Source organism: Pristiophorus japonicus, chromosome 10 (genome assembly GCF_044704955.1).
Source record: "Pristiophorus japonicus isolate sPriJap1 chromosome 10, sPriJap1.hap1, whole genome shotgun sequence".
Taxonomy (NCBI): domain Eukaryota; kingdom Metazoa; phylum Chordata; class Chondrichthyes; family Pristiophoridae; genus Pristiophorus; species Pristiophorus japonicus.
Genome location: NC_091986.1, coordinates 171,277,240 through 171,304,669, shown reverse-complemented (window position 1 = coordinate 171,304,669; position 27,430 = coordinate 171,277,240). Strand labels below are relative to the sequence as shown.

Genomic DNA, 27,430 nt, shown 5'->3' with positions numbered 1-27,430 from the left:
CTATCTGTTTTCCACCGATTCGTCACAAAGAATGAATGTCCTGACGAAGACACTACTAAATTCCAATCGTTCACAGTATGATCAAGATGTTTGTTCAGATGTTCACATCAACTCCAAAGACCTCCAGAGTACATCCGAACTCCCCCGAGGTTAAAACAGAGCAGCCTTTTAAATGATGCGACATGTGATTTAGAACATGGCGTCCATAACGCAGCGAGTAATTCCGGTTAGTTCCTCTTTTGCCCGGCGGTTTTTTGGCCGAGCGATATTGTGGGCGCGATGTGTGCGAGGTGGTGAAAGTGACACTGAGCGATCTCCTGGGCATTAGTTTCGGCAAATGTGATCTTTATGACAAAATAAAGTGGCCGGTCGGTATTATTGAATCTTGGCGTTAATTACGTGCGGAAAGTAACGCTGGACGATATTATGGGCGTCGGTTTCGCCCATTCTGATGATTCCATCCCAAAAAAGTGGGCGGGCAGTGTTATTTTTTTCCTGGCATTACACACATGGGGAAAGTAATGCTTGGCGATAAGTGTCTGAAAAATGGGCGTCAGTTTCCATTTTGTGGCTAAATGGGCGATATACGTCATTTCAGCGTTAAAATGGACGTTAAGTGGGCGTTTGCATGCAAAAAGTGGAAAATCTAGCCCATGATCTGTTATGATCCCTTTGCTGTTTGTGTGACCTTGCAGTGTGCAAATTGCCTGCTGCATTTCTTACATTATAACACTGACTACACTTTAAAAGTATTCACTGAAAGATTGGCTGCAAATCACCTTGGAAAATCTTGAGATCATGAATGGTGCTATATCAATGCAAGCTCTTTACTTAAGGCAGTATTGAAGTGTTCTGAACCAATGCTAAATGTCCAAAATGGATTGCACTATACGACAAGTAACATTTGATAATACAGTACTTAGGGGAAAAAAAACCCACAAGAGAAGATTTTGAAATGGCTTAACGACGTTAACACCTTAGCATAAAAATACAAAAAGTTAATAGGGTAATGGAGAAATTAAATCAAATGGAAGTAGAGAGTGAAGGAGAAAAACATCAAAATATATACAAAACTGCAAACATTGGATGAGGGTGACATACAACACATTCAACTCCATTATATTGGAATATATAAAGAAAGAAATTGACCAACAAACTAAGACAGATTTCACTATAATCAAATCATGTGCAAAACAATGTCACTGTAATAATGTCACTGAAAAAATGATTAAAACAACAGTAAATAATCATCCACTACAAAAATGGCATATTACAGTGTTGGTGTTCTTTTTGAGAATATGTTAAAAAAGATGTAGTACAGCATACACGAACATAAGAATTAGGAGCAGGCCATTTGGCCCCTCGAGCCTGCTCTGCCATTCAGTAAGATCATGGCTGATTTTCTATCTCAACTCCACGTTCCTGCACTGTCCCCATATCCCTTGATTCCCTTAATATTCAAAAATCTATTAATCTCTGTCTTGAATATACTCAAAGACTGAGCCTCCAAGGCCCTCTAGGGTAGAGAGTTCCAAAGATTCACTACCCTCTGAGTGAAGAAATTTCTCCTTATTTCGGTCCTAAATGGCCAACCACTTATTCTGACACTGTAACCCCTGGTTCTAGACTCCCCAGCCAGATGAAACATCGTCCCTGTATTTACCCTGTCTGAGCCCTGTAAGAATTTTGTATGTTTCAATGAGATTATCCCTCATTCTTCTGAACTCTAAAGAATATAGGCTTAGTCTACTCAATATCTCCTCATAGGCAAATCCTCCCATCTCAGGAATCAGTCTGGTGAACCTTTGTTGCACTCCCTCTATGGCAAGTATAACCTTCCTTAGGTAAGGATACTAAAACTGTACACAATATTCCAGGTGCAGTCTCACCAAGGCCCTATATAATTGCAGTAAGATGTATTTACTCTTATACTCAAATCCTCTTGTAATAAAGGCCAACATACTATTTGCTTTCTTAATTGCTTGCTGTACCTGCATGTTAACTTTCAGTGATTTGAGTACAAGGACACCCAGGTCCCTCTGAACACCAACATTTCCCAATCTCTCACCATTTAAAAAATACACTGCTTTTCTATTTTTCCTACCAAAGTGGATAACTTCACATTTCTCCACATTATATTCCATTTGCCATGTTCTTGCCCACCCACTTAGCCTGTCTATCTCCCCTTGAAGCCTTTTTGCATCCTCCTCACAACTTACATTCCCACCTAGCTTTGTATCATTAGCAAACTTAGATATATTACATTTGGTCCCCTCATCCAAATCATTGATACAGATTGTGAATAACTGGGGCACCAAGCACCGATCCTTGCGGCACCCCACTAGTTACAGTCTGCCAACCCAAAAATGACACTTTTATTCCTACTCTCTTTTTTCTGTCCATTAACCAATCCTCAATTCATGCTAGTATATTACCCCCAATCCCATGAGCCCTAATTGTGTTTAGTAACCTCGTGTGGCACCTTATCGAACGTCTTCTGAAAATCCAAATACACTACATCCATTGGTTCCCCACTTATCGATTCTGCTAGTTACAACCTCAATAAACTCAAACAGATTTGTCAAACATGATTTCCCTTTCATAATTCATGTTGACTCTGCCCAATCCTATTATTATTTTCTAAGTGCCCTGTTACCACGTCCTTAATAATAGATTCTAGCATTTTCCCTATGACTGATGTTAGGCTAACTGGTCTGTAGTTCCCCATTTTCTCTCTTCCCCCTTTCTTAAATAGTGGAGTTATATTAGTTACCTTCCAATCTGCAGGAACCATTCCAGAATCTATGGAATTTTTGAAGATGACAACCAATGCATCCACTATCTCTATTAGCCACCTCTTTCAAAACTCTAGGATGTAGGCCATCGGGACCAAGGGATTGATCTGCTTTCAGTCCCATTAATATCTCCAGTGCTATTTTTTTTTTTACTAATACTAATTTCTTTCAGTTCCTCATTCTCACTAGACCCTTGGTTCTCCACTATTTCCTGGGGAGGCTTTGTGCGTGTTCTTCCATGAAGATAGACACAAAGTATGTGTTTAATTTCTCTGCCATTTCCTTATTCCCCATTATAATTTCTCCTGTCTCAGCCTGTAAGGGACCAATGTTTACTTTCGCTAATGTTTTCCTTTTTACAAACCTATAGAAGCTTTTACAGTCTGTTTTTATGTCTCTCGCTAGTTTACTCCCATATTCTATTTTCCCTTTCTTTATTAATTTATTGGTCCTCCTTTGCTCAATTCTAAAATCCTCCCAATCCTTCGGCTTACTGCTCTTTTTGGCAACATTATAAGCCTCTTCCTTTGATCTAATACTATCGTTAACTTCTCGTTAGCCACGGTTGAACCAATTTTCCCATGTTGCAATTATATAGTATGGCCTATTATAAGTGAAGTAAATGCCAGAGTTGAATGGAGGAAAGGTGTTGCAGAAGTGTTTGATATAAAACAGGTGTTTGATAAAAATGTACACTGAACAGCAAAGGGGTCAGTTTATATACAAGAGTACAAGGAACTATGGACTACAAAAAGGCCATTCAGCTTACATAAGAACATAAGAATTAAGAACAGGAGTAGGCCATCTAGCCCCTCGAGCCTGCTCCGCCATTCAATAAGATCATGGCTGATCTGGTCGTGGACTCAGCTCCACTTACCCGCCCTCTCCCCGTAACCCTTAATTCCCTTATTGCTTAAAAATCTATCTATCTTTGACTTGAAAACATTCAATGAGCTAGCCTCAACTGCTTCCTTGGGCAGAGAATTCCACAGATTCACAACCCTCTGGGAGAAGAAATTCTTTCTCAACTCGGTTTTAAATTGGCTCCTCGGTATTTTGAGACTGTGCCCCCTAGTTCTAGTCTCCCCTACCAGTGGAAACAACCTCTCTGCCTCTATCCCTTTCATGATTTTAAATGTTTCTATAAGATCACCCCTCATCCTTCTGAACTCCAACGAGTAAAGACCCAGTCTACTCAATCTATCATCATAAGATAACCCCCTCATTTCTGGAATCAGCCTAGTGAATCGTCTCTGCACCCCTTCCAAAGCTAGTATATCCTTCCTTAAGTAAGGTGACCAAAACTGCACGCAGTACTCCAGGTGCGGCCTTACACAGTTGCCTTATACAATTGCAGCAAGACCTCCCTGCTTTTGTACTCCATCCCTCTCGCAATGAAGGCCAACATTCCATTCGCCTTCCTGATTACCTGCTGCACCTGCAAACTAACCTTTTGGGATTCATGCACAAGGACCCCCAGGTCCCTCTGCACCACAGCATGTTGTAATTTCTCCCCATTCAAATAATATTCCCTTTTACTGTTTTTTTTCCCCAAGGTGGATGACCTCACACTTTCCGACATTGTATTCCATCTGCCAAACCTTAGCCCATTCACTTAACCTATCTAAATCTCCTTGCAGCCTCTCTGAGTCCTCTACACAACCCGCTTTCCCACTAATCTTAGTGTCATCTGCAAATTTTGTTGCACTACACTCTGTCCCCTCTTCCAGGTCATCTATGTATATTGTAAACAGTTGTGGTCCCAGCACTGATCCCTGTTGCACACCACTAACCACTGATTTCCAACCGGAAAAGGACCCATTTATCCCGACTCTCTGTTTTCTGTTCGCCAGCCAATTCTCTATCCATGCTAATACATTTCCTCTCACTCCGCATATCTTTATCTTCTGTAGTAACCTTTTGTGTGGCACCTTATCGAATGCCTTTTGAAAATCTAAATACACCACATCCATCGGTACACCTCGATCCACCATGCTCGTTATATCCTCAAAGAATTCCAGTAAGTTAGTTAAACATGATTTCCCTTTCATGAATCCAGGCTGCGTCTGCTTGATTGCACTATTCCTATCTAGATGGCCCGCTATTTCTTCCTTAATGATAGTTTCAAGCATTTTCCCCACTACAGATGTTAAACTAACCGGCCGATAGTTACCTGCCTTTTGCTTGCCCCCCTTTTTTTTTTAAACAGAGGCGTTACATTAGCTGCTTTCCAATCCGCTGGTACCTCCCCAGAGTCCAGAGAATTTTGGTAGATTATAACAAATGCATCTGCTATAACTTCCGCCATCTCTTTTAATACCCTGGGATGCATTTCATCAGGACCAGGGGACTTGTCTACCTTCAGTCCCATTAGCCTGTCCAGCACTACCCCCCTCGTGATAGTGATTGTCTCAAGGTCCTCCCTTCCCACATTCCTGTGGCCTGCAAATTTTGGCATGGTTTTTGTGTCTTCCACTGTGAAGACAGAAGCAAAATAATTGTTTAAGGTCTCAGCCATTTCCACATTTCCCATTATTAAATCCCCCTTTTCATCTTCTAAGGGACCAACATTTACTTAAGTCACTCTTTTCCATTTTATATATCTGTAAAAGCTTTTACTATCTGTTTTTATGTTTTGCGCAAGTTTACCTTCGTGATCTATCTTCCCTTTCTTTATTGCTTTTTTAGTCATTCTTTGCTGTTGCTTAAAATTTTCCCAATCCTCTAGTTTCCCACTAACCTTGGCCACCTTATACGCTTTGGTCTTTGATTTGATACTTTCCTTTATTTCCTTAGTTATCCACGGCTGGTTATCCCTTCTCTTGCCGCCCTTCTTTTTAACTGGAATATATTTTTGTTGAGCACTATGAAAGAGCTCCTTAAAAGTCCTCCACTGTTCCTCAATTGTGCCACCATTTAGTCCTTGTTTCCAGTCTACTTTAGCCAACTCTGCCCTCATCCCACTGTAGTCCCCTTTGTTTAAGCATAGTACGCTCGTTTTTGACACAACTTCCTCATCCTCAATCTGTATTACAAATTAAACCATATTGTGATCACTCATTCCGAGAGGATCTTTTACGAGGAGATCGTTTATTTTTCCTGTCTCATTACACAGAACCAGATCTAAGATGGCTTGCTCCCTTGTAGGTTCTGTAACATACTGTTCTAAGAAACAATCCCGTATGCATTCTATGAATTCCTCCTCCAGGCGTGCGATTTGATTTGACCAATCGATATGTAGGTTAAAATCCCCCATGACTACTACCGTTCCTTTTTCACATGCCTCCATTATTCCCTTGATTATTGCCCGTCCCACCATGAAGTTATTATTTGGGGGCCTATAAACTACGCCGACCAGTGACTTTTTCCCCTTACTATCTCTAATCTCCACCCACAATGATTCAACATTTTGTTCATTGGAGCCAATATCATCCCTCACAACTGCCCTATCATCTTTTATTAACAGAGCTACCCCGCCTCCTTTCCCTTCTTGCCTATCTTTCTGAATCGTCAGATACCCCTGTATGTTTAATTCCCAGTCTTGACCACCTTGCAACCATGTTTCTGTAATGGCCACCAAATCATACCCATTTGTAATGATTTGTGCCGTCAACTCATTTACTTTATTTCGAATGCTGCGTGCATTTAGGTAGAGTGTTTTAATACTAGTTTTTAAACCATGATTTTTAGTTTTGACCCCTCCTGCAGCCCTTTTATATTCAGTGGCCCTTTTTGTTTCTTGCCTTTGGTTTCTCTGCCCTCCACTTTTACTCATCTCTTTTCTGTCTTTTGTTTTTGTCTCCTTTTTGTTTCCCTCTGTCTCCCTGTATTGGTTCCCATCCCCCTGCCATATTAGTTTAACTCCTCCCCAACAGCACTAGCAAACACTCCCCCTAGGACATTGGTTCCAGTCCTGCCCAAGTGCAGACCGTCCAGTTTGTACTGGTCCCACCTCCCCCAGAACCTGTTCCAATGCCCCACGAATTTGAATCCTTCCCTGCTGCACCACTGCTCAAGCCACGTATTCATCTGTGCTATCCTGCGATTCCTACTCTGACTAGCACGTGGCACTGGTAGCAATCCCGAGATTACTACTTTTGAGGTCCTACTTTTTAATTTAGCTCCTAGCTCCTTAAATTCATCTCGTAGGACCTCATCCCTTTTTTTAAACCTATGTCATTGGTACCAATGTGCACCATGACAACTGGTTGTTCTCCCTCCCTTTTTAGAATGTCCTGCACTCGCTTGGAGACATCCTTGACCCTTGCACCAGGGAGGCAACATACCATCCTGGAGCCTCGGTTGCGGCCGCGGAAACGCCTATCTATTCCCCTTATGATTGAATCCCCTATCACTATCGCTCTCCCACTCTTTTTCATGCCCTCCTGTACAACAGAGCCAGCCACGGTGCCATGAACTTGGCTGCTGCTGCTCTCCCCTGATGAGTCATCTCCCTCAACATCACTAAAGCAGTTTATCTGTTTTGCAGGGGGATGATCACAGGGGACCCCTGCACTACCTTCTTTGTACTACACTTCCTGCTGGTCTTCCATTCCCTAGCTGGCTGTGGATCCTTCTCGTGCGGTAAAACCAACTCACTACATGTGCCACTTATGTCATTCTCAGCATCGTGGATGCTCCAAAGTGAATCCACCCTCAGCTCCAATTCCGCAACGCGGACCGTCAGGAGCTGGAGGTGGATACACTTCTCACACATGTAGTCGTCAGGGACACCGGAAGTGTCCCCGAGTTCCCACATGGTACAGGAGGAGCATAAGACTTGACCAAGCTCTTCTGCCATGCCTTAACCCTTAAATTGGTAACAACAATGTTACAGGTTACTTACTGATATAAAAAATAAAAAGAAAAGCTACTCACCAATCACCAGCCAATCACTTACCCACTTGGCTGTGATGTCACCTTTTGATTCCTTTCTACTTCTTTTTTGCCTTCTCTCCCCGCTGTAGCTGCACAAGTCACGCCTTTATAGGCCGCTCCGACACTGCTCCCACCAACTGCCGCTGCCTGTGGAACACCCGCTGGGCCTTTATAGGCCGCTCCGACACTGCTCCCACCAACTGCCGCTGCCTGTGGAACACCCGCTGGGCCTTTATAGGCCGCTCCGACACTGCTCCCACCAACTGCCGCTGCCTGTGGAACACCCGCTGGGCCTTTATAGGCTGCTCCGACACTGCTCCCGCCTCTCACCAACTGCCGCTGCCTGTGGAACACCCGTTGGGCCTTTATAGGCCGCTCCGACACTGCTCCCGCCTCTCACCAACTGCCGCTGCCTGTGGAACACCCGCTGGGCCTTTATAGGCCGCTCCGACACTGCTCCCACCAACTGCCGCTGCCTGTGGAACACCCGCTGGGCCTTTATAGGCCGCTCCGACACTGCTCCCACCAACTGCCGCTGCCTGTGGAACACCCGCTGGGCCTTTATAGGCTGCTCCGACACTGCTCCCGCCTCTCACCAACTGCCGCTGCCTGTGGAACACCCGTTGGGCCTTTATAGGCCGCTCCGACACTGCTCCCGCCTCTCACCAACTGCCGCTGCCTGTGGAACACCCGCTGGGCCTTTATAGGCCGCTCCGACACTGCTCCCACCAACTGCCGCTGCCTGTGGAACACCCGCTGGGCCTTTATAGGCCGCTCCGACACTGCTCCCACCAACTGCCGCTGCCTGTGGAACACCCGCTGGGCCTTTATAGGCCGCTCCGACACTGCTCCCACCAACTGCCGCTGCCTGTGGAACACCCGCTGGGCCTTTATAGGCCGCTCCGACACTGCTCCCGCCTCTCACCAACTGCCGCTGCCTGTGGAACACCCGCTGGGCCTTTATAGGCCGCTCCGACACTGCTCCCACCAACTGCCGCTGCCTGTGGAACACCCGCTGGGCCTTTATAGGCCGCTCCGACACTGCTCCCACCAACTGCCGCTGCCTGTGGAACACCCGCTGGGCCTTTATAGGCTGCTCCGACACTGCTCCCGCCTCTCACCAACTGCCGCTGCCTGTGGAACACCCGTTGGGCCTTTATAGGCCGCTCCGACACTGCTCCCGCCTCTCACCAACTGCCGCTGCCTGTGGAACACCCGCTGGGCCTTTATAGGCCGCTCCGACACTGCTCCCACCAACTGCCGCTGCCTGTGGAACACCCGCTGGGCCTTTATAGGCCGCTCCGACACTGCTCCCACCAACTGCCGCTGCCTGTGGAACACCCGCTGGGCCTTTATAGGCCGCTCCGACACTGCTCCCACCAACTGCCGCTGCCTGTGGAACACCCGCTGGGCCTTTATAGGCCGCTCCGACACTGCTCCCGCCTCTCACCAACTGCCGCTGCCTGTGGAACACCCGCTGGGCCTTTATAGGCCGCTCCGACACTGCTCCCACCAACTGCCGCTGCCTGTGGAACACCCGCTGGGCCTTTATAGGCTGCTCCGACACTGCTCCCGCCTCTCACCAACTGCCGCTGCCTGTGGAACACCCGTTGGGCCTTTATAGGCCGCTCCGACACTGCTCCCGCCTCTCACCAACTGCCGCTGCCTGTGGAACACCCGCTGGGCCTTTATAGGCCGCTCCGACACTGCTCCCACCAACTGCCGCTGCCTATGGAACACCCGCTGGGCCTTTACAGGCCGCTCCGACACTGCTCCCACCAACTGCCACTGCCTGTGGAACACCCGTTGGGCCTTTATAGGCCGCTCCGACGCTGCTCCCGCCTCTCACCAACTGCCACTGCCTGTGGAACACCCGCTGGGCCTTTAATGGCCGCTCCGACACTGCTCCCACCTCTCACCAACTGCCGCTGCCTGTGGAACACCCGCTGGGCCTTGAAAGGCCGCTCCGACGCTGCTCCCGCTTCTCACCAACTGCCGCTTACCAAACCGATGCCCTTTGTATAACATCCCCATCATGGATCTTCCTGATTTTTTTCACTCTTTTAAAGGAAAGCAAAGCAATCACAAGTAAATATTTTTTTTGAAAACACAGAAATTTATCCTCAATTCCTTAGAATGTTAATCCAATTTTACAATCTTGGAATGGGATCTATCATTATAGAGCTAGATAGGTTGTAGAATTGAAGGGCTTCATCGGCTGGGGAGTTCAAAGGCACGGGCAGTCAATTATTCAGAAGTTTTGATTGATAATCATTGTGGACTAGCAAGGATTTATGCGGAACTTTCCTCAGATTATTAAATGGATGGGATGTATTTTATGTTATCATCGATTGTAGAAGGGCAAGCTTGATGGGCCAAAAGGCCTTTCTCCTTCCATATTTCTTATATTTTAACCCACACTTACAAATCATCTGCAAGTAACTGTCAGGTCCTACCAGTGGCATTAATCGCCTTCCACAAACATTTGGTTATCTCTGCCATTCTTAAACATGTATCCTGCTCCTTTTTAAAAAAGTGTATTTGAATGGTTTTCACCGCTTTTGCTGGATACCTAGTCCACGTTAACTTTTTTTTCCTGGGTGGGGAGGCTATTCTAACCTATAATTCTGCTTGTTGCTTGGCTTCAGTTTGTAATCACAGTCCAGCCTATAACAGACTGGAGCCTGTTCGGAGGACGTAAAGCACGTGGGCGCAGATCATTTTATGTTACATTTATCCCTCTACTTTACTGCCTTGTGTCAGATTCAAACCTGGATTATAAAAATACGCCATGCCCTAGCTTCAGTTCTGCTTTTGTTGTACATTCTCCCCTACAATAACCAACACATCTTGTCAGATGTTTGAATTAAATACAACTCGATCAACAAAAAGGGCCATTTCGAAAGCACCTATGGTTTACACGTGAAATGTTTAAGAATGAATCCATAAGACCTTGTGTATGTTAATTATATAAACATTTTCAGCTACAGCTAAGGTATATTGAAAAATGAAATGATCGATACACGAAATTACACCGAGAATTGTAATGAACACAAAAATTACAGTACTGCGCGTGTAAATTTTGTGTCTTTTTTTTCTCCAACACCAGTCGTTCATCACTTGTTATTTCTGCCTATCCTCCTATTTGCATCGTACACTGCCACCTGTTCTTCTCAAAAATCGGGTTATATGATAAAATGTGAATGAGACACCGATCAGACCTTGACACACTTATCTTTTGTACTTTGTGAAATCCATTCGCACAGTGTGGCTTTTCGAGTTCGTTAGCGGTAACTTCTGGAGAAATCCTTCAAATGATTCTATTACCGAATACCGGTAATGTCCCAACAGTAGACATGACCGCAGCTGATGTCTTCGACTCCCAGTGATAGAGGGACCTGTGCAGCTTCTAGAGTCTGCCAGGGGACGCTGCGGAACCGGCTCTGCATAGACACAAACGGGCTGGGATGGGAACGAGCAGCTGGGAAAGCTTTACTCACTACTAAAACTGTTTTATTCACGGCCTAGATTCATTTATTTATATGCTTCAAAAACATTAAAACCCACTAGTTTAATCTTTTTTTGATTTGTAATCGATGGTTGCAAGATTAGATTTTAAGTAAATTTTTTAAACTTCTGAGTGCCAAAGAGAAAAGAAAGAACTTGCATTTAAATGACAACGTTCCCGTCCTCACGACGCTTTACAGCCAATGAATTATTATTAAAATGTAATCACTGCTGTTATACAGAAAGACACAACATCCAATTTGTGCACAGCAAGGTCCCGCAAACAACAAACCCTCATATCTCCTTCATTGGCTTGTCATTCACTTCTTTGATTTTGCCCCTGTAAAACTCCTTGGGATGTATTTCTATGTTAAAAGCACTATATAACTGCAGGTTGTTGTTGTTGACCTGTTAATCTGTTTTGGTGGGGGTAAGTTGTTGTCTTCATTGCCTGGGCAGTGATCTGGTAGTGTGGATCGTTGGCTCAATTTTTAATTTTATTGAAAACAATGGACCTAATACCTTGTGGGTTCTATAGCAGGAGCTCCGTCAGTTTATCGCCCACAAAGTGAAGAGTAAAATTTATCCCATGGTGTTAGTTGAGGATAAATATTGACCAGGACACCAAGAGAACTCCCCTGCTCTTTGAATAGTAGCATGGGATATTTTACATCCACCCGTGGGGGTAGACTGGACCTTAGTTTAACATCTCATCCGAAAGACAGCACTCGTGACAATGTAATACTCATTCAGTACTGTATACTCTTAAGAAATTTTAAAAAGAAAAAAAAATGCCTGGCTTGTTTACTACTTTTCCCCACTATATGGATTAATTCCATTTTCATATACTGTATAATGTTGCAGCCACAATCAATGATGGAGTATATTACAGCTTAGTGCTGTTATAGTAACTCCCCAAAATGTATTTTCTCTTTTACATTGTTGGAGAAAAGATAGAAAGTCCTACCATAGAAATAATTATTTATTACACATGATAAAATAATATGGTGGTACCAAAAAAGTGACTAAACATAGAAGATTATGTTGCTGAGATACAGGCAGTGAGTAGGTTTGGTATTTGGCAAGAAATATTGTGCTGGTGAGGATTACAATGTTAGGGATGAAAAGACTTTTCACCCTGAATGTGTTGGCATGTCCAAATAATTCTGTAACCATGGGTTGATTTTTTCAAAAAAGATACACACTTCACCCACTTAATATTACAGATTAGGACTTTCAATGTAATGGCAACATAATAAAATATATACTTTGAAATCCTTAATTAAAAATAATCACATGAAATTACCAGGACTAGGAGGACCACAAAAGTTAAATTATGTTTTTTATTACAGTGGATTCCAAACATTTTTAGTCTTTTGGGGATCTGATTTTACCATTCTGTTTATAATTATTTGTTAGTTTTATTAGTAACTGGATAAGTCAAATTGTATTTTTATTATCTAGAATTTTCCAGTATTTTACTGGTGTGATGGGGAAATTTGAACATTGCAAACCAGCAGCCTCGATCATTACTTTGGACGGTCTTCCCTTTATGTCTTACCTATGTTAATGCATTTCACATGGTGTAGCTCACAAAAAGTCAGATATACATGTTTTATAACTATAGGAGCACTCTATCATGTGATGATCAATGTATCTTTATCTAAATGGATTGTTCGTGTTATAAACATAAAAGAAATGCCTTGAGGAAACTGCTAACATTGGAATAGTGTTTAACATGACGTTCTTTTAAAGGCACCAAATTGAAATGAGAGCAAAGCATAAAATCTGTGGTTATACCTACTCAACTGTACCCTATGGTGCAGTGTTCTAAATAAGCACACCATGAGGTCACTAGAGGCTAATTGCTGTTACTCCTTGTAGTTTGTTGCTGGATTGGCAGCTGTTTGTAAATCCTTGATATTTCGCCTTGGAGTAAGATTACCAATGTCATCAGAAGCAAGAAGGACAATTTTCTTTCTCATTTTTAGTATTTTCTTCAAAAAGATTTTTCCGTTGTGATTCGTTGCTGTTTTATATGAGTTTATATTTGAGCCAGTCAGATATGTGACATACACTAAAATGGCCGTCTCCAGGCCAGGCCCAAGACCACCCCAACCTCTGTCATTGAGCTACAGTACATGGACGCCGCCTGCGCCTATACAGAGGCTGAACTCCAGGACATAGTCGACGTATTTACTGAGGTGTACGGAAGTGTGGACCTTACGCTAAACATCCGTAAGACAAAGGTCCCCCACCAGCCTGCCCTTACCGCACAGCACTGTCCCCCAGTCATCAAGATCCACGGCACAGCCTTGGACAATGTGGACCACTTCCCATATCTCTGGAGCCTCCTATCAACAAGAGCAGGCATTGACGACGAGATACAACACCGCCTCCAGTGTGCCAGTGCAGCCTTCGGCCGCCTGAGGAAACGAATGTTTGAAGACGAGGCTCTCAAACCTGCTACCAAGCTCATGGTCTACAGGGCTGTAGTAATACCTGCCCTCCTGTATGGCTCAGAAACATGGACCATGTACAGTAGACATCCCAAGTCGCTGGAGAAATTCCACCAATGATGTCTCCGCAAGATCCTACAAATCCTCTGGGAGGACAGATGCACCAACATTAGCGTCCTCTGTTGTGTATGGAGAAAGAGTGAGACTGAACACTGTGAGCTCAAAGTAAAGTGTGACCTTAGTCTTTTATTGCAGGTCTCCAGAGTGCCTCTCCAACCTGTGAAGCCTCCTTAAATACCTGTGCTCGCAAGGGATTATGGGATCCTTTGGGGCTCCGGGAAATGAGCCCTCTGCAGGCCGTACAGAGTAAATACAAGTCCACATATATAACAACATACCCCCAAAGTCAATAGTGTAACTATTTACAATGCGAGTCGATCTGGGGCCTTTCTTGCCCTGGTTGATCGTCTCGGTGTGAAAGCTGGTGTTGTTGAATCATTTGTTGGGCCCTCGCTGTGCAGCTGGCTTTGCTGGGCTGCCTGGTGTTGGACATTGCAGGGCTGCTGTGGATGATGGGTTCTGCTTCGTGGTCAACCGTGGTGTTGGTTGCCACTAGTATGTGTATTGGGGGATCAAAAAAGGTAGGGTCCAAGGTGGGTTGCTCAGGGTAGTCGTGAATCTGAATTTGATTTGGTCCAAGTGTTTCCGGTGAATGAGTCCATTTGAAAGTTTGACCCGAAACACCCTGCTCCCCTCTTTGGCCACGACAGTGCTGGGAAGCCACTTGGGACTTTGTCCATAATTTAATACAAATACAAGATCATTGACTTTAATCTTGCATGACACATCTGCACTATCATGGTATGCACTTTATTGAAGCCGCCTGTTCTCAACCTGTTCATATAGATCAGGATGAACTGACAAGAGCCTTGTCTTAAGTGCTCTTTTCATGAGCAGTTCAGCAGGTGGGATCCCAGTGAGCGAGTGGGGTCTTGTGCAGTAGCTGAGCAGGACTCAGGATAAGCATGTCTGCAGTGAGCCTTCAGTTACCATCTTCAAGCCTTGCTTGATGGTTTGCACTGCTCTCTCTGCCTGACCATTGGACATTGGTTTAAAACAGGGCAGATGTGGCATGTTTGATCCCGTTACGAGTCATGAATTCTTTGAACTCAGCACTGGTAAAACATGGCCCGTTGTCGCTCACCAGGACATCGGGTAAGCCGTGTGTGGCAAACATGGCCCGCAGGCTTTCAGTGGTGGCAACGGACGTGCTAGCCGACATTATCTCACATTCAATCCACTTGGAGTAAGCGTCTACAACCACAAGGAACATTTTATCCAAGAACGGGCCTGCATAACCTAGATCATGGTTTGCAGGGCTAAGACCATAAATGTAGCGGCACCTCCCTGGTTACATTGCTTAACTGCGAACATGTTTTACATCTGTGAATGCAGGACTATAAGTCCGCATCGATACCGGGCCACCACATGTGGGATCTGGCTATCGCTTTCATCATTACGATGCCTGGGTGGGTACTGTGGAGGTCATTGATGAAAGTGTCTCTGCCCTTCTTGGGGACCACTACTCGATTACCCCACAGAAGGCAATCTGCCTGTATAGACATTTCATCTTAAAGCCGTTCCAGCGGCACAATCTCTTCCTACATTTCCACTGGGACACTGGACCAGCTCCCGTGAAGCACACAGCTTTTGACTAGAAATAATGTGTCCTGGCTTGTCCAGGTTTTGATCTGCCAGGCAGTGACTGGTGATTGCTCACTCTCAAATGCTTCCATAACCATGGCTAGATCTACGGGCTGCATCATTTCCACCCGTGGTAGGCAATGGCAGCCTACTGAGAGCATTGACGCAGTTTTCTGTGCCTGGCCTGTGGCAGATGGTGTAGTTGTATGCGGACGTGAGCGCCCATCACTGGATGCGGGCCGATGCGTTGGTATTTATCTCTTTACTCACGGAAAACAGGGATATAAGTGGCTTATGGTCAGTTTCCAATTCGAATTTTAGCCCAAACAGGTATTGATGCATTTTCTTTACCCCACAGACACACGCTAACGCTTCTTTTTCAATCATACTGTAGGCACTCTTGGCCTTAGACAGACTCCTGGATGCATAAGCAACTGGTTGCAGTTTCCCGAAATCATTAGCTTGATGCAATACACACCCGACGCCATACGCCAACGCATCACATGCTAATATCAAACGCTTACATGGATCATACAACACAAGCAATTTGTTTGAGCATAACAATTTTCTCACTTTTACAAAGACATTTTCTTGGCTTTTGCCCCAAACCCATTCACCCCTTTTTCATAGTAAGACATGCATGGGTTCTAGCAGGGTGCTGAGACCTGGTAAGAAGTTACCAAAGTAGTTCACGAGTCCCAGAAACTACCGCAGCTCCGTCACGTTCTGTGGCCTCGGTGCGTTCTCAATTACCTCCGTCTTTGCGTTGGTGGGCCTGATGCCGTCCGTCGCAATCCTCCTTCCCAGGAACGCCACTTCAGGCACCAGGAAAATGCACTTTGAGCGTTTTAACCTGAACCCCATGAGGTTGATTCGACTAAGAACCTCCTCCAGGTTCTGCAGGTGCTGGACTGTGTTCCGACCTGTGACCAAGATGTCGTCCTGGAAGACCACGGTGTGCAGGACCGATTTCAGTAAACTCTCCATGTTTCTCTGGAATATCACCGCCGCTGATCAGATTCCAAATGGGCATCTGTTATAAACAAAAAAACCTTTGTGCGTGTTGATGCAGGTGAGGGCCTTCGATGATTCCTCCAGTTCCTGCGTCATGTAAACTGAAGTCAGATGCAGCTTCCTGAAAGTCTTTCCTCCCGCCAGCGTTGCAAAGAGGTCGTCGGCTTTTGGTAGTGGGTTTTGGTCATGCAGGGAGAAACAATTGATAGTTACTTTGTAATCGCCACAGATTCTGATGGTGACATCTCCCTTGAGGACTGGGACAATAGGACTGGCCCACTCGTTGAACTCGATCGGTAAAATGATGCCCTCTCGTTGCAGCCAGTCTGGCTCGATCTCTACCCTTTCTCTCATCACGTACGGTACTGCTCTCGCCTTGTGATGGATGGGTCACGCCCCCGGAATTAGATGGATCTGCACTTTTGCTCCTTGGAATTTCCCGATGCCTGGTTCGAACAGCGAAGGAAATTTGTTTAAGACCTGGGCACACGAAGTGTCGTCAGCGGACGATAGCGCTCGGACGTCATCCCAGTTCCAGCGTATCTTTCCCAGCCAGCTCCTGCCGAGCAGCATGGGACCATCACCTGGTACCACCCAGAGTGGTAGCTTGTGCACCGCTCCATTGTAGGAGACCTTTACGGTTGCACTACCAATTACAGGAATCAGTTCTTTAGTGCAAGTTCTTAGTCTCGTGCGAACTGGAGTTACGACTGGCCTTGAAGCCTTGTTGCCCCACAACCTTCTGAAAGTTTTTTTGCCCATGATGGACTGGCTCGCGCCCGTGTCCAGCTCCATTGACACTGGGAGTCCATTTCGTTCAACATACAGCATTATCGGGGGACAATTTGTGGTGAATGTGTGCACCCCATGTACCTCTGCCTCCTCGATCTGAGCCTCTGGTTCGTAGTGATCCTCCGTGGATCTGCCCTCCTCTGCGGATCTGCCCTCCTCTGCAACGTGGTGGTTTGCAGGTTTAACAGGCTTAGCAGCTCCCCTGCACACTCGTTGGAGGTGTCCCATTGATCCACAGCCCTTGCAAGTGTATCCTTTCAATTGGCATGAATGGAAACGATGATCATCCCCACATTGCCAACAAGGTGTTAATGGCCTTGCCTTCATCACCCCTGATGGTAGACTCAGACATCTGCGGATGTGTAGCTGCAGGTATGTGTGACCTGCCCTGTACATTACAATTCGAAAACAACATCAATTTGTTCACAGTACTTGTAGCAGCATTTGTATGCTGGGAGATTTGCTTAGTATTGTCACTGGTGGCAATGAATGCCTGAGCTATCGCTATGGCCTTTCTCAAGGTTGGGGTCTCTACAGTCAAAAGCTTGCGAAGTAAGGTTTCGTGGCCAATGCCAAGTACGAAAAAGTCTCTGAGCATAAGAACATAAGAATTAGAAACAGGAGTAGGCCATCTAGCCACTCGAGCCTGCTCCGCCATTCAACAAGATCATGGCTGATCTGGCCGTGGACTCAGCTCCACTTACCCGCCCGCTCCCTGTAACCCTTAATTCCCTTATTGGTTAAAAATGTATCTATCTGTGATTTGAATACATTCAATGAGCTAGCCTCAACTGCTTCCTTGGGCAGAGAAGTCCACAGATTCACAACTCTCTGGGAGAAGAAATTCCTTCTCAACTCGGTTTTAAATTGGCTCCCCCGTATTTTGAGGCTGTGCCCCCTAGTTCTAGTCTCCCCGACCAGTGGAAACAACTTCTCTGCCTCTATCTTGTCTATCCCTTTCATTATTTTAAATGTTTCTATAAGATCACCCCTCATCCTTCTGAACTCCAACGAGTAAAGACCCAGTCTACTCAATCTATCATCATAAGGTAACCCCCTCATCTCCGGTATCAGCCTAGTGAATCTTCTCTGTACCTCCTCCAAAGCTAGTATATCCTTCCTTAAGAAAGGTGACCAAAACTGCACGCAGTACTCCAGGTGCGGCCTCACCAATACCCTATACAGTTGCAGCAGGACTTCCCTGCTTTTGTACTCCATCCCTCTCGCAATGAAGGCCAACATTCCCAGCATCGAAGCACTGACCACACTTGATCAGCTCCGCTGGACAGGCCATATCGTTCGCATGCCAGACACGAGACTCCCAAAGCAAGCCCTCTACTCGGAACTTATTCACGGCAAACGAGCCAAAAGGTGGGCAGCAGAAACCTTACAAGGACACCTTCAAAGTCTCCCTGATAAAGTGCAACATCCCCACTGACACCTGGGATACCCTGTCCAAAGGCCACCCTAAGTGGAAGAAGCGCATCTGGGAGGGCGCTGAGCACCTTGTGTTTCGTCGCTGAGAGCATGCAGAAATCAAGCGCAGGCAGTGGAAAGAGTGTGTGGCAAACCAGTCCCACCCACCTCTTCCCTCAACGACTATCTGCCCCACCTGTGACAGAGACTGTGGTTCTTGTATTGGACTGTACAGCCACCTAAGAACTCATGTTAAGAGTGGAAGCAAGTCTTCCTCGATTCCGATGGATTGCCTATGATGATGACTATAACGTGTGAATTTCCAGTGTGACACTGAGGAATGATAGTTGCACTTAATGCAAGACTGTTCATGTATATATTGATTGTATATTTCATGATTTAATTATTTGCAAGAACTAAAACATTTTCCACGGCATTGTTTGTCAGCCTGGGAGAGGAGGTCCTGGAACAAACGGGAGTAGACAATGGAGACAGGCTGGTAAGTAAGCCAGCAGGATAAAACACATGACTATGGTGGGACAGGGAGACAGGAGCATGGTGGGGAATGAAATGCAGCAATGCAGGTTTATGGCAAGTTGTTTGGATAGAGATGGCATTGGAATGGCCAGTGAAAAAACAGCAGGCAGTACTGATCAGAGTGGGATTAGTAAAGTGTTGGCAAAAGCTAAAAGTTAATATACATTTGCTGTGAGACTTTTATGACGGATTTTTTTTCTGATGCTTCTGATCAGTTCATTATTTCTATTGTGCAAAACACAATCAGAAAGAAGAGTTGATTCTATCCCATACCATCTGATTAGTTTAATTCATCATTTCTACTGTGAGAGACAACCAATTAGAAAGCTCAGAAGTGAACCTACAGTGCACCAATCAGAAAGCTCCCCATGAAACTTCAGCTGTATAGATAGACACTATCAGCTGAAAATTCGGTACCAGCCGCAAGGCGGGACTTCTTGCAGCAGGCACAGAAGTCCCACCCCGTGATCTATATTGGGCTTACCAGGACGCAAATTTTCCAGTGCTACTCGGAGAAACGTGTAGCGCTGGTGGAAATACAGGGCCCTCTCCTTTAAGGGGAGGGCCAAGCTGCTGACTCGACAGGAGGGCGAAGGGGCCATCACTAATCCACCAGGGAGCGGGGTGCCGTGGCAACAGCACCACACAAGTGGAGTGCTGGTCTGCAATATCGCAGCACGGACCCCACGATCTGCACTGAAGGTGGCATAAGTCGGACATTTTTTAATTTTTCACCGCCACAGCTCTCCTTTAAATTTTGCCCCGTGAGCGGCCTACAGCCCGGTACGCGTCCCCCAAAGTGGGTAATGCCCACGACAGCTTCACGGACGCTACCGAATTTTCGCCCGGGGCGAAAACGGGTCGCTGCGCACGGTGATCGTCATCATTGACGCAGTAGCTCAGGGCGCTATTGATTAGTGCTTCTGCTAAACTCCCACGGAATTTCACGAGAATCGGTAGCACCGGGCGCAAACAACCCAAATTTTTCCCCCTATGGACAGGAACATTTTAATTCTCGATAGATTCCATTTTTTTTAAAGAAAATCTATGTTTGGTCATTACCTCCACTCACCTGTTTCTTTAACTTGGGCCACCTCACTCTATAGAAACATAGAAATATAGAAATATAGAAAATAGTTGCAGGAGTAGGCCATTCGGCCCTTCAAGCCTGCACCACCATTCAATAAGATCATGGCTGATCATTCACCTCAGTACCCCTTTCTTGCTTTCTCTCCATACCCCTTGATCCCTTTAGCCATAAGGGCCATATCTAACTCCCTCTTGAATATATCCAATGAACTGGCATCAACAACTCTCTGCGGCAGGGAATTCCACAGGTTAACAACTCTCTGAGTGAAGAAGTTTCTATACATCTCAGTCCTAAATGGCTTACCCCTTATCCTTAGACTATATCCCCTGGTTCTGGACTTCCCCAACATCGGGAACATTCTTCCTGCATCTAATCTATCCAGTCCCAACAGAATTTTATATGTTTCTATGAGATCCCCTCTCATCCTTCTAAACTCCAGTGAATACAGGCCCAGTCAATCCAGTCTCTCCTCATAGGTCAGTCCTGCCATCCCAGGAATCAGTCTGATGAACCTTCGCTGCACTCCCTCAATAGCAAGAATGTCCTTCCTCAGATTAGGAGACCAAAACTGAACACAATATTCCAGGTGAGGACTCACCAAGGCCCTGTACAATTGCAGTAAGACCTCCCTGCTCTTATACTCAAATCCCCTAGCTGTGAAGGCCAACATACCATTTGCCTTCTTCACCGCCTGCTGTACCTGCATGCCAACTTTCAATGACTGGTGTACTATGACACCCAGGTCCCGTTGCACCTCCCCTTTTCCTAATCTGCCGCCATTCAGATAATATTCTGCCTTCATGTTTTTGCCCCCAAAGTGGATAATCTCACATTTATCCACATTATACTGCATCTGCCATGCATTTGCCCATTCACCGAACCTGTCCAAGTCACCCTGCAGCTCTTAGCGTCCTCCTCAATATATTCAAAAAGGAGTTAGATGTGGTCCTTACTGCTAGGGGAATCAAGGGGTATGGCGAGAAAGCAGGAATGGGGTACTGAAGTTGCATGTTCAGCCATAAACTCATTGAATGGCGGTGCAGGCTTGAACGCCGAATGGCCTACTCCTGCACCTATTTTCTATGTTTCTATGTTTCCTCACAGTTCACACCACCACCCGGCTTAGTGTCATCTGCAAACTTGGAGATATTACACTCAATTTCTTCATCTAAATCATTAATATATACTGTAAATAGCTGGGGTCCCTGCACTGAGCCCTGCGGCACCCCACTAGTCACTGCCTGCCATTCTGAAAAGGACCGGTTTATCCAGACTCTCTGCTTCCTGCCTGCCAACCAGTTCTCTATCCACGTCAGTACATTACCCCCAATACCATGTGCTTTAATTTTGCACACCAATCTCTTGTGTGGGAGTCAAAAGCCTTTTGAATGTCCAAATACACTACATCCACTGGTTCTCCATTGTCCACTCTACCAGTTACATCCTCAAAAAATTCTAGATTTGTCAAGCATGATTTCCCTTTCATAAATCCACGCTGACTTGGACCGATCCTGTCACTGCTTTTCAAATGTGCTGCTATTTCATCTTTAATAATTGATTCCAACATTTTCCCCACTACTGATGTCAGGCTAACCGGTCTGTTTTCTCTCTCCCTCCTTTTTTAAAAAGTGGGGTTACATTAGCTACCCTCCAGTCCATAGGAACTGACCCAGAGTCGCTAGACTGTTGGAAAATGATCACCAATGCATCCACTATTTCTAGGGCCACTTCTTTAAGTACTCTGAGATGCAGACTATCAGACCCCGGGGATTTATGGGCCTGCAATCCCATCAATTTCCCAAACACAATTTCCTGCCCAATAAGGATTTCCTTCAGTTCCTCCTTCTCACTAGACCCTCGGTCCCCTAGTATTTCCAGAAGGTTATTTGTGTCTTCCTTCGCGAAGACAGAACCAAAGTATTCGTTCAACTGGTCTGCCATTTCTTTGTTCCCCATTATAAATTCACCTGAAATGTGACTGCAATGGACTTGTGTTTGTCTTCACTAATCTTTTTCTCTTCACATATCTATAGAAGCTTTTGCAGTCAGTTTTTATGTTCCTGGCAAGTCTCCTCTCATACTCTATTTCCCCCCTCCTAATTAAACCCTTTGTCCTCCTCTGCTGAATTCTAAATTTCTCCCAATCCTCAGGTTTGCTGCTTTTTCTGGACAATTTATATGCCTTTTCCTATAGTAAAAAAAAACACAGAAAAATATGGAAATACACATGTTAGTTAGTAACTGACAGAAAATCCAGGTTACGACATTTCAGGGGCATACCCTTCAGCCGAATGCACCAAAAGATAATAACTTGTTTTTTCTCTTTACTGACTGAACTGCTACAGCTAACATAGAATTACATCAAACTTTACAGCACAGAAACAGGTCTGTGCTGGTGTTTATGGTTAACACGAGCCTCCTCCCGCCTTTATTAAAAACAAAACTTCTGGAAATAAGATAAATTTAGAGTTTCAGCATTTACAATTTACCTATAGGATGAGCTGAAAACATGTTTCAAATCCACCCCCCAAATCAAGCAAAGAGGCAAATTACAAAAAAAAAGGACTCCATCATGTCATCAGAGTGGCAGGTTAAACTTTTGAAGTTTTTCTTTGGTGGACTTTGGCAACTTTAGTGCAAAATGCATAATGTGATAACTTAGTGGCAGTGGATGATTAAGAAAATGCACTGAAGCAAGTTATTTTATTGGTGAGTTTGGAAGAGTTTAACAGGAGAGTTAGACTCCAACCTTAGAGCTCCCAGCTATGACAGCAATTCTTAGGTATAAAAGGAAAATGCTTTACACATGTAAGTTCTGTCTTTGAGAGTGTAACTCACACAATGGCCTAATGCTTTCCAATGTAAACTCACCAGCAATACAATATTTATTCAGCACAACTGCAGTTCATACCTTTTTTAATTATTTAGTTTTTTTAATGTATCGAGAAAGCTGGTTAAAGGTGCAGCTAGACTGTCACTTTCTCAGCAATAAGAATCGGTTCTGATGCTCGTTGAAGCAAAAGCGGCAGTACAACTCAAGAATGGGGTGATGACTAAACAGATGTCGATAGTAGAACTTCAGCCCAGTGGAAAGTCACATTTTAAAATTGCCCAGTCGTTGAGTCTCCTGTCGAATTCATACAAATGGGAAAATTCGTTTGTAATGTTCGGAGAGCTTGAAATTTAACATTATCAAAATAGCTGGCCAGGGAGCGAGCTCTGTGAACATAGGTCAAAGCACATGACTATAGCTGCTTTGTGAGTGAATTTAGCGTGAGGTTCAATCAGTAGCATAACTCAGGTGTGCTGACTGAGATCAGAATCGAGTGGTGTAGCTCCACCCTACAGCTACATTAGTAAAAGACCGATCTGGATTGGGGAGCCCTTTCAGTGGTTCGAGTTCCTACTAACTGTAGGTTTACAAATAGGGTTAAGGTTAACAGAAAGCACAGATAAATCAATAGAGTTAGGATTCGCTGTTAGAAAATCCTGGTTAGGATCGATAGATTGAGCCAGTTTAATAATATTAACGTTAACAGAAAACCAGCTTAACGTCTGTGAACCCCAATCATAAAAGGACAGTTTCACTACATTGAGTTTTACTATTAGCTCCAGGGTAGAGTTCCCAGCCTTGTTTTCAGGTTGCGTTAAACAAAAACTGCGATGTTACCACCAGCACCAGAGGCACAGAAACGATAACACGCCACATGGCAGCAGCAAAATATTCCTCCAGGTCCCTAGGCAATTAGACAACTAGTACAAAGAAAAATTACAGGAGCTTCTGAAATGAACGAGACTAACTAGCGCGTTTTTTTTTGCGAACAGTTTTAATGTGATTTTTTTTGCACTGATTTCAAATTGACAGAATGGAAGGCAGCATTCTCTATAAAAACAAACACTGGATTGCAATGTCCAGCTTGAATTCCATTCAAAATATGTTATGAGCCTTCAGCCCCGGGCAACACGTGTTTCTTCTGTTCAATAAATGTGGAAAATAATAAAAAAAACAAAGATCGCTTTTCAAATTAGCATCTTAACAGTCTTATAAAATGTCGCCTTTCATGTAGCTAACTTTTCAGCTATGGCCAGTACAATGTCCAGATGTCATTTACAGAATAAAAGACTTGAGAATATTAAGCGAAACCACATTTCAGAATTGCCGAAGAGGAGGGCTTCACTAAGCAAACTTTTACATTTTATAGATTTTTCTAAAGTAAATACAAAATAAAAAAGACAATCGATCTAAATCAGCTCGATTACTTTGTTAATGTCCTACATTACAGTTCACGCAGATCTTAATTTGTATTGAATAACGTGAAGGAAGGTGCACGGATTGTGATCTCCCTCCCTCCTTCTAGTAACCTTCCTGTTAGGGTTATCTCAAAAATGTATTCACACAACTACAGCCTATAATTAAACCACATCAATCTTTAGCAATCTCAACTGACATGAGGAGCGGGAGGAGGTAAACGCTCCCATTCAGTAAAGTATAATTATGACACTCGGGGATTTAGGAAACGAACTAAATGTTAGGAGGTTTGGGTTTAGAAAGATGAGTGTAATTTATCCCACCTTATTTGAAACGGTACTACTTCTTGTTTGAGTATTGAGAAACACGTTTATTTTCCAAAATCAGGTATGGCACTATATCCAATGCAAGATGTCGACCGCCTGTGCCTATCCTAACTCTAAACCGAGACTAATGTTTGTACTAGTCCTTTCCCAAACTCTAAATATAACCTTAACCCCACACTTGTGCTATCCTTACCACAACCAACCCTTATCCAATGTACTATCCTTACCACAACTAACCCTTATCCAACGTGCTATCCTTACCATAACTAATTCTTATCCAATGTACTATCCTTACACAAACTAACTCTTATCCAATGCTACCGTTCCTCCAATTAACCCCAGGCATGTTTCCGACTTACTATGACCAGCTCTGATACAACCACTAGATTTATACTAGAGTTTGCTCGAATGATAATCCTAAAACACCACTTACTTCTACTATGCCACATGCTTCGTCTAAAACAACCTATTTCTGAAATTTTCACGTGGCGCGACTCCCGGTGTAATCGAGCGAAATTACCCACTGGCGACTTGTTGACAAGTTCACACAATAATTACTGGTCAATAAGTGTAACAGCCGCTGACAAACCATGTAAATCAATCATAAAATGGAAGAAAAAAAGTCTTACCGTTTAGTTGACCGAGCACAAACAGATAAGGAAGTATCATCGCGCTGGGTGTGCGGGCCAGGAGCAGGAAGAGACGCTGTGGCGTTCGCATGTTCTTCGCTTCACATCTCTCGGTCTTTCTAATATAAAGCCAGAGTCCAAGATCCGCGCAGGCGCCCACTCCAGGACCGACAGGAGCTTTGCAAGGTAACTCGGAGCTACCACTTTATTACAAAGGATGCGTGTAACCTGACTACCTTAAAAAGAAACCCCCACTCTAACCATTTAGAAATCCATGTTAGTTGAGGTGCATTCTTTCGTTATGAATTACTGAGAAAGGAGGGAGCGGACCGTTTCGCCTGTCCCTGAACAAAAAAGACAATGCTGTCCGGTACGAGGAGACTGCGAGGAAACCTTTGCAGTTGACGAGGCAAATAAGCCTGCGTTGCAAAATTACAACACATTGTCAGCTACGAGCCACTTGACAGGGGCCCTCTGCAGTCATCAGGACAAAGACACCCTGACAACTGAGTGTGTGAACTGTCATCAAATGAACTGATTTACAAGCAATCTCAATCATTAGTCCGGAACTTGTGTTTAAACTCGTTATTCTGGTAATAACGTGGCGTTCTCTAAAGAAGGACTCGATAATTATAATTTTGACACCAATCGTAATGTGTTCTTCAACTCGATCGAACGTTCCAGGTTCAATTTCAAACCAAATATGACACATTAGGTTACATTCTGTTTTGTTGAATGTATTTGTTGCAAACATTGAGTCTCCACTAGATATTCACACTGGTTTATGGCCATTCCTGTAAACAGATCAATTTCCTCTTTTTTAAAAAATCATCCAATATCTAGTTACATATTTGATAGTAATCGACTGACTTAAAAAATAAGACCCACTGTGCGCAGGACTACATCTACCCCACGAACATTTCTCCTATCCTGGAAGGTAGATTGATGAGATGAGGCAAATTTTAAGCCAACAAGTTGATTTAATTTACGTGAAATACACCAATGAAGAGGATACTCAGTGAGATTTACATATTTACTTTTACTCCATGTAAATCATGTAAGTTTTATCTTCCATGTAAGTTTTATCATCGATTTAAAAGTAATTATCAATGACAGATTGAAACTCACTCAGAAAAACAGTTCTTTGACTCCCACTTTGTTCCAAACGAAAACCACCGCAGATATTTGTTAACGCAGACATGGGCAAAAGCTTAACTTGGCCCATCTCCGCTATTTGTGCTGAAGATTGACTAATTGAGCTGTCAATCAATGCTACCCCTCCCAATATCGGCCAGAGAAACTACATTGGCCTACTTTGCTCGGACTCCTGCTGTGCTCAATGAATGGAAATTATTCCAACATTACGATCATTATCACAATTCAATTATAGATTTACTACTGTTTTTTTTTTCTCCATTAAACTGTTTTTGGCAACCACAAAACTGACCCTGTGTAGCCTACTCCATTTACTTCAGCATCCACAGTTCTATGCCAAGTATTTTTGGTCTGCCTGGCATTTTCCCTTCAATTCCTTTTCACTAAATTGTCAGGCTACTTGTCCAACATCCACTTCTGGATGAGCAGAAATTTCCTCCAACTAAATATTGGGAAGACCGAAGACATGGTCTTCAGTTCCTGCCACAACCTCTGTTCCCGAGCTACTGACCCCATCCCTCTCCCTGGCAACAGTCTGAGGCTGAACCAGACTGTTCTCAATCTTGGTGTCATATTAGACCCCAAAATTATCTTCCAACCACACATCTGTGCCATCAGTATGACCGCCTATTTCATCCTCTGGAATATCACCCGATTCCGCCCCTGTCTCTGAAACCCTCAACCATCCATGCCTTTGCTACCTCTAGACTTGACTATTCCAATGCACTGCTGGCCGGCCTCCTGCATTCTACCCTCCAGAAACTTGAGATCATCCACAACTCGGCTGCCCATATCTGAACTCTCCAAGTCCCATTCACCCATCGCCCCTGTGCTCATTGGCTCCCGATTAAGCAATGCCTCAATTTTAAAATTCACATC

General features: G+C 44.5%; 1 protein-coding gene across 1 annotated transcript in view; it reads right to left on the bottom strand.

Annotated features, from left to right (window-relative positions):
* Positions 1 to 25,477, bottom strand: part of LOC139274850 (relaxin receptor 2-like) — a 294,506-nt gene extending 269,029 nt beyond the window's left edge. Inside the window, exon 1 of the mRNA XM_070891552.1 lies at positions 25,397 to 25,477. Coding sequence (XP_070747653.1) covers positions 25,397 to 25,436 — 40 coding nt within the window. The 5' untranslated portion in view covers positions 25,437 to 25,477. The remainder of the gene's footprint in view (positions 1 to 25,396) is intronic.
* Between the last annotated feature and the right edge of the window lie 1,953 nt (positions 25,478 to 27,430).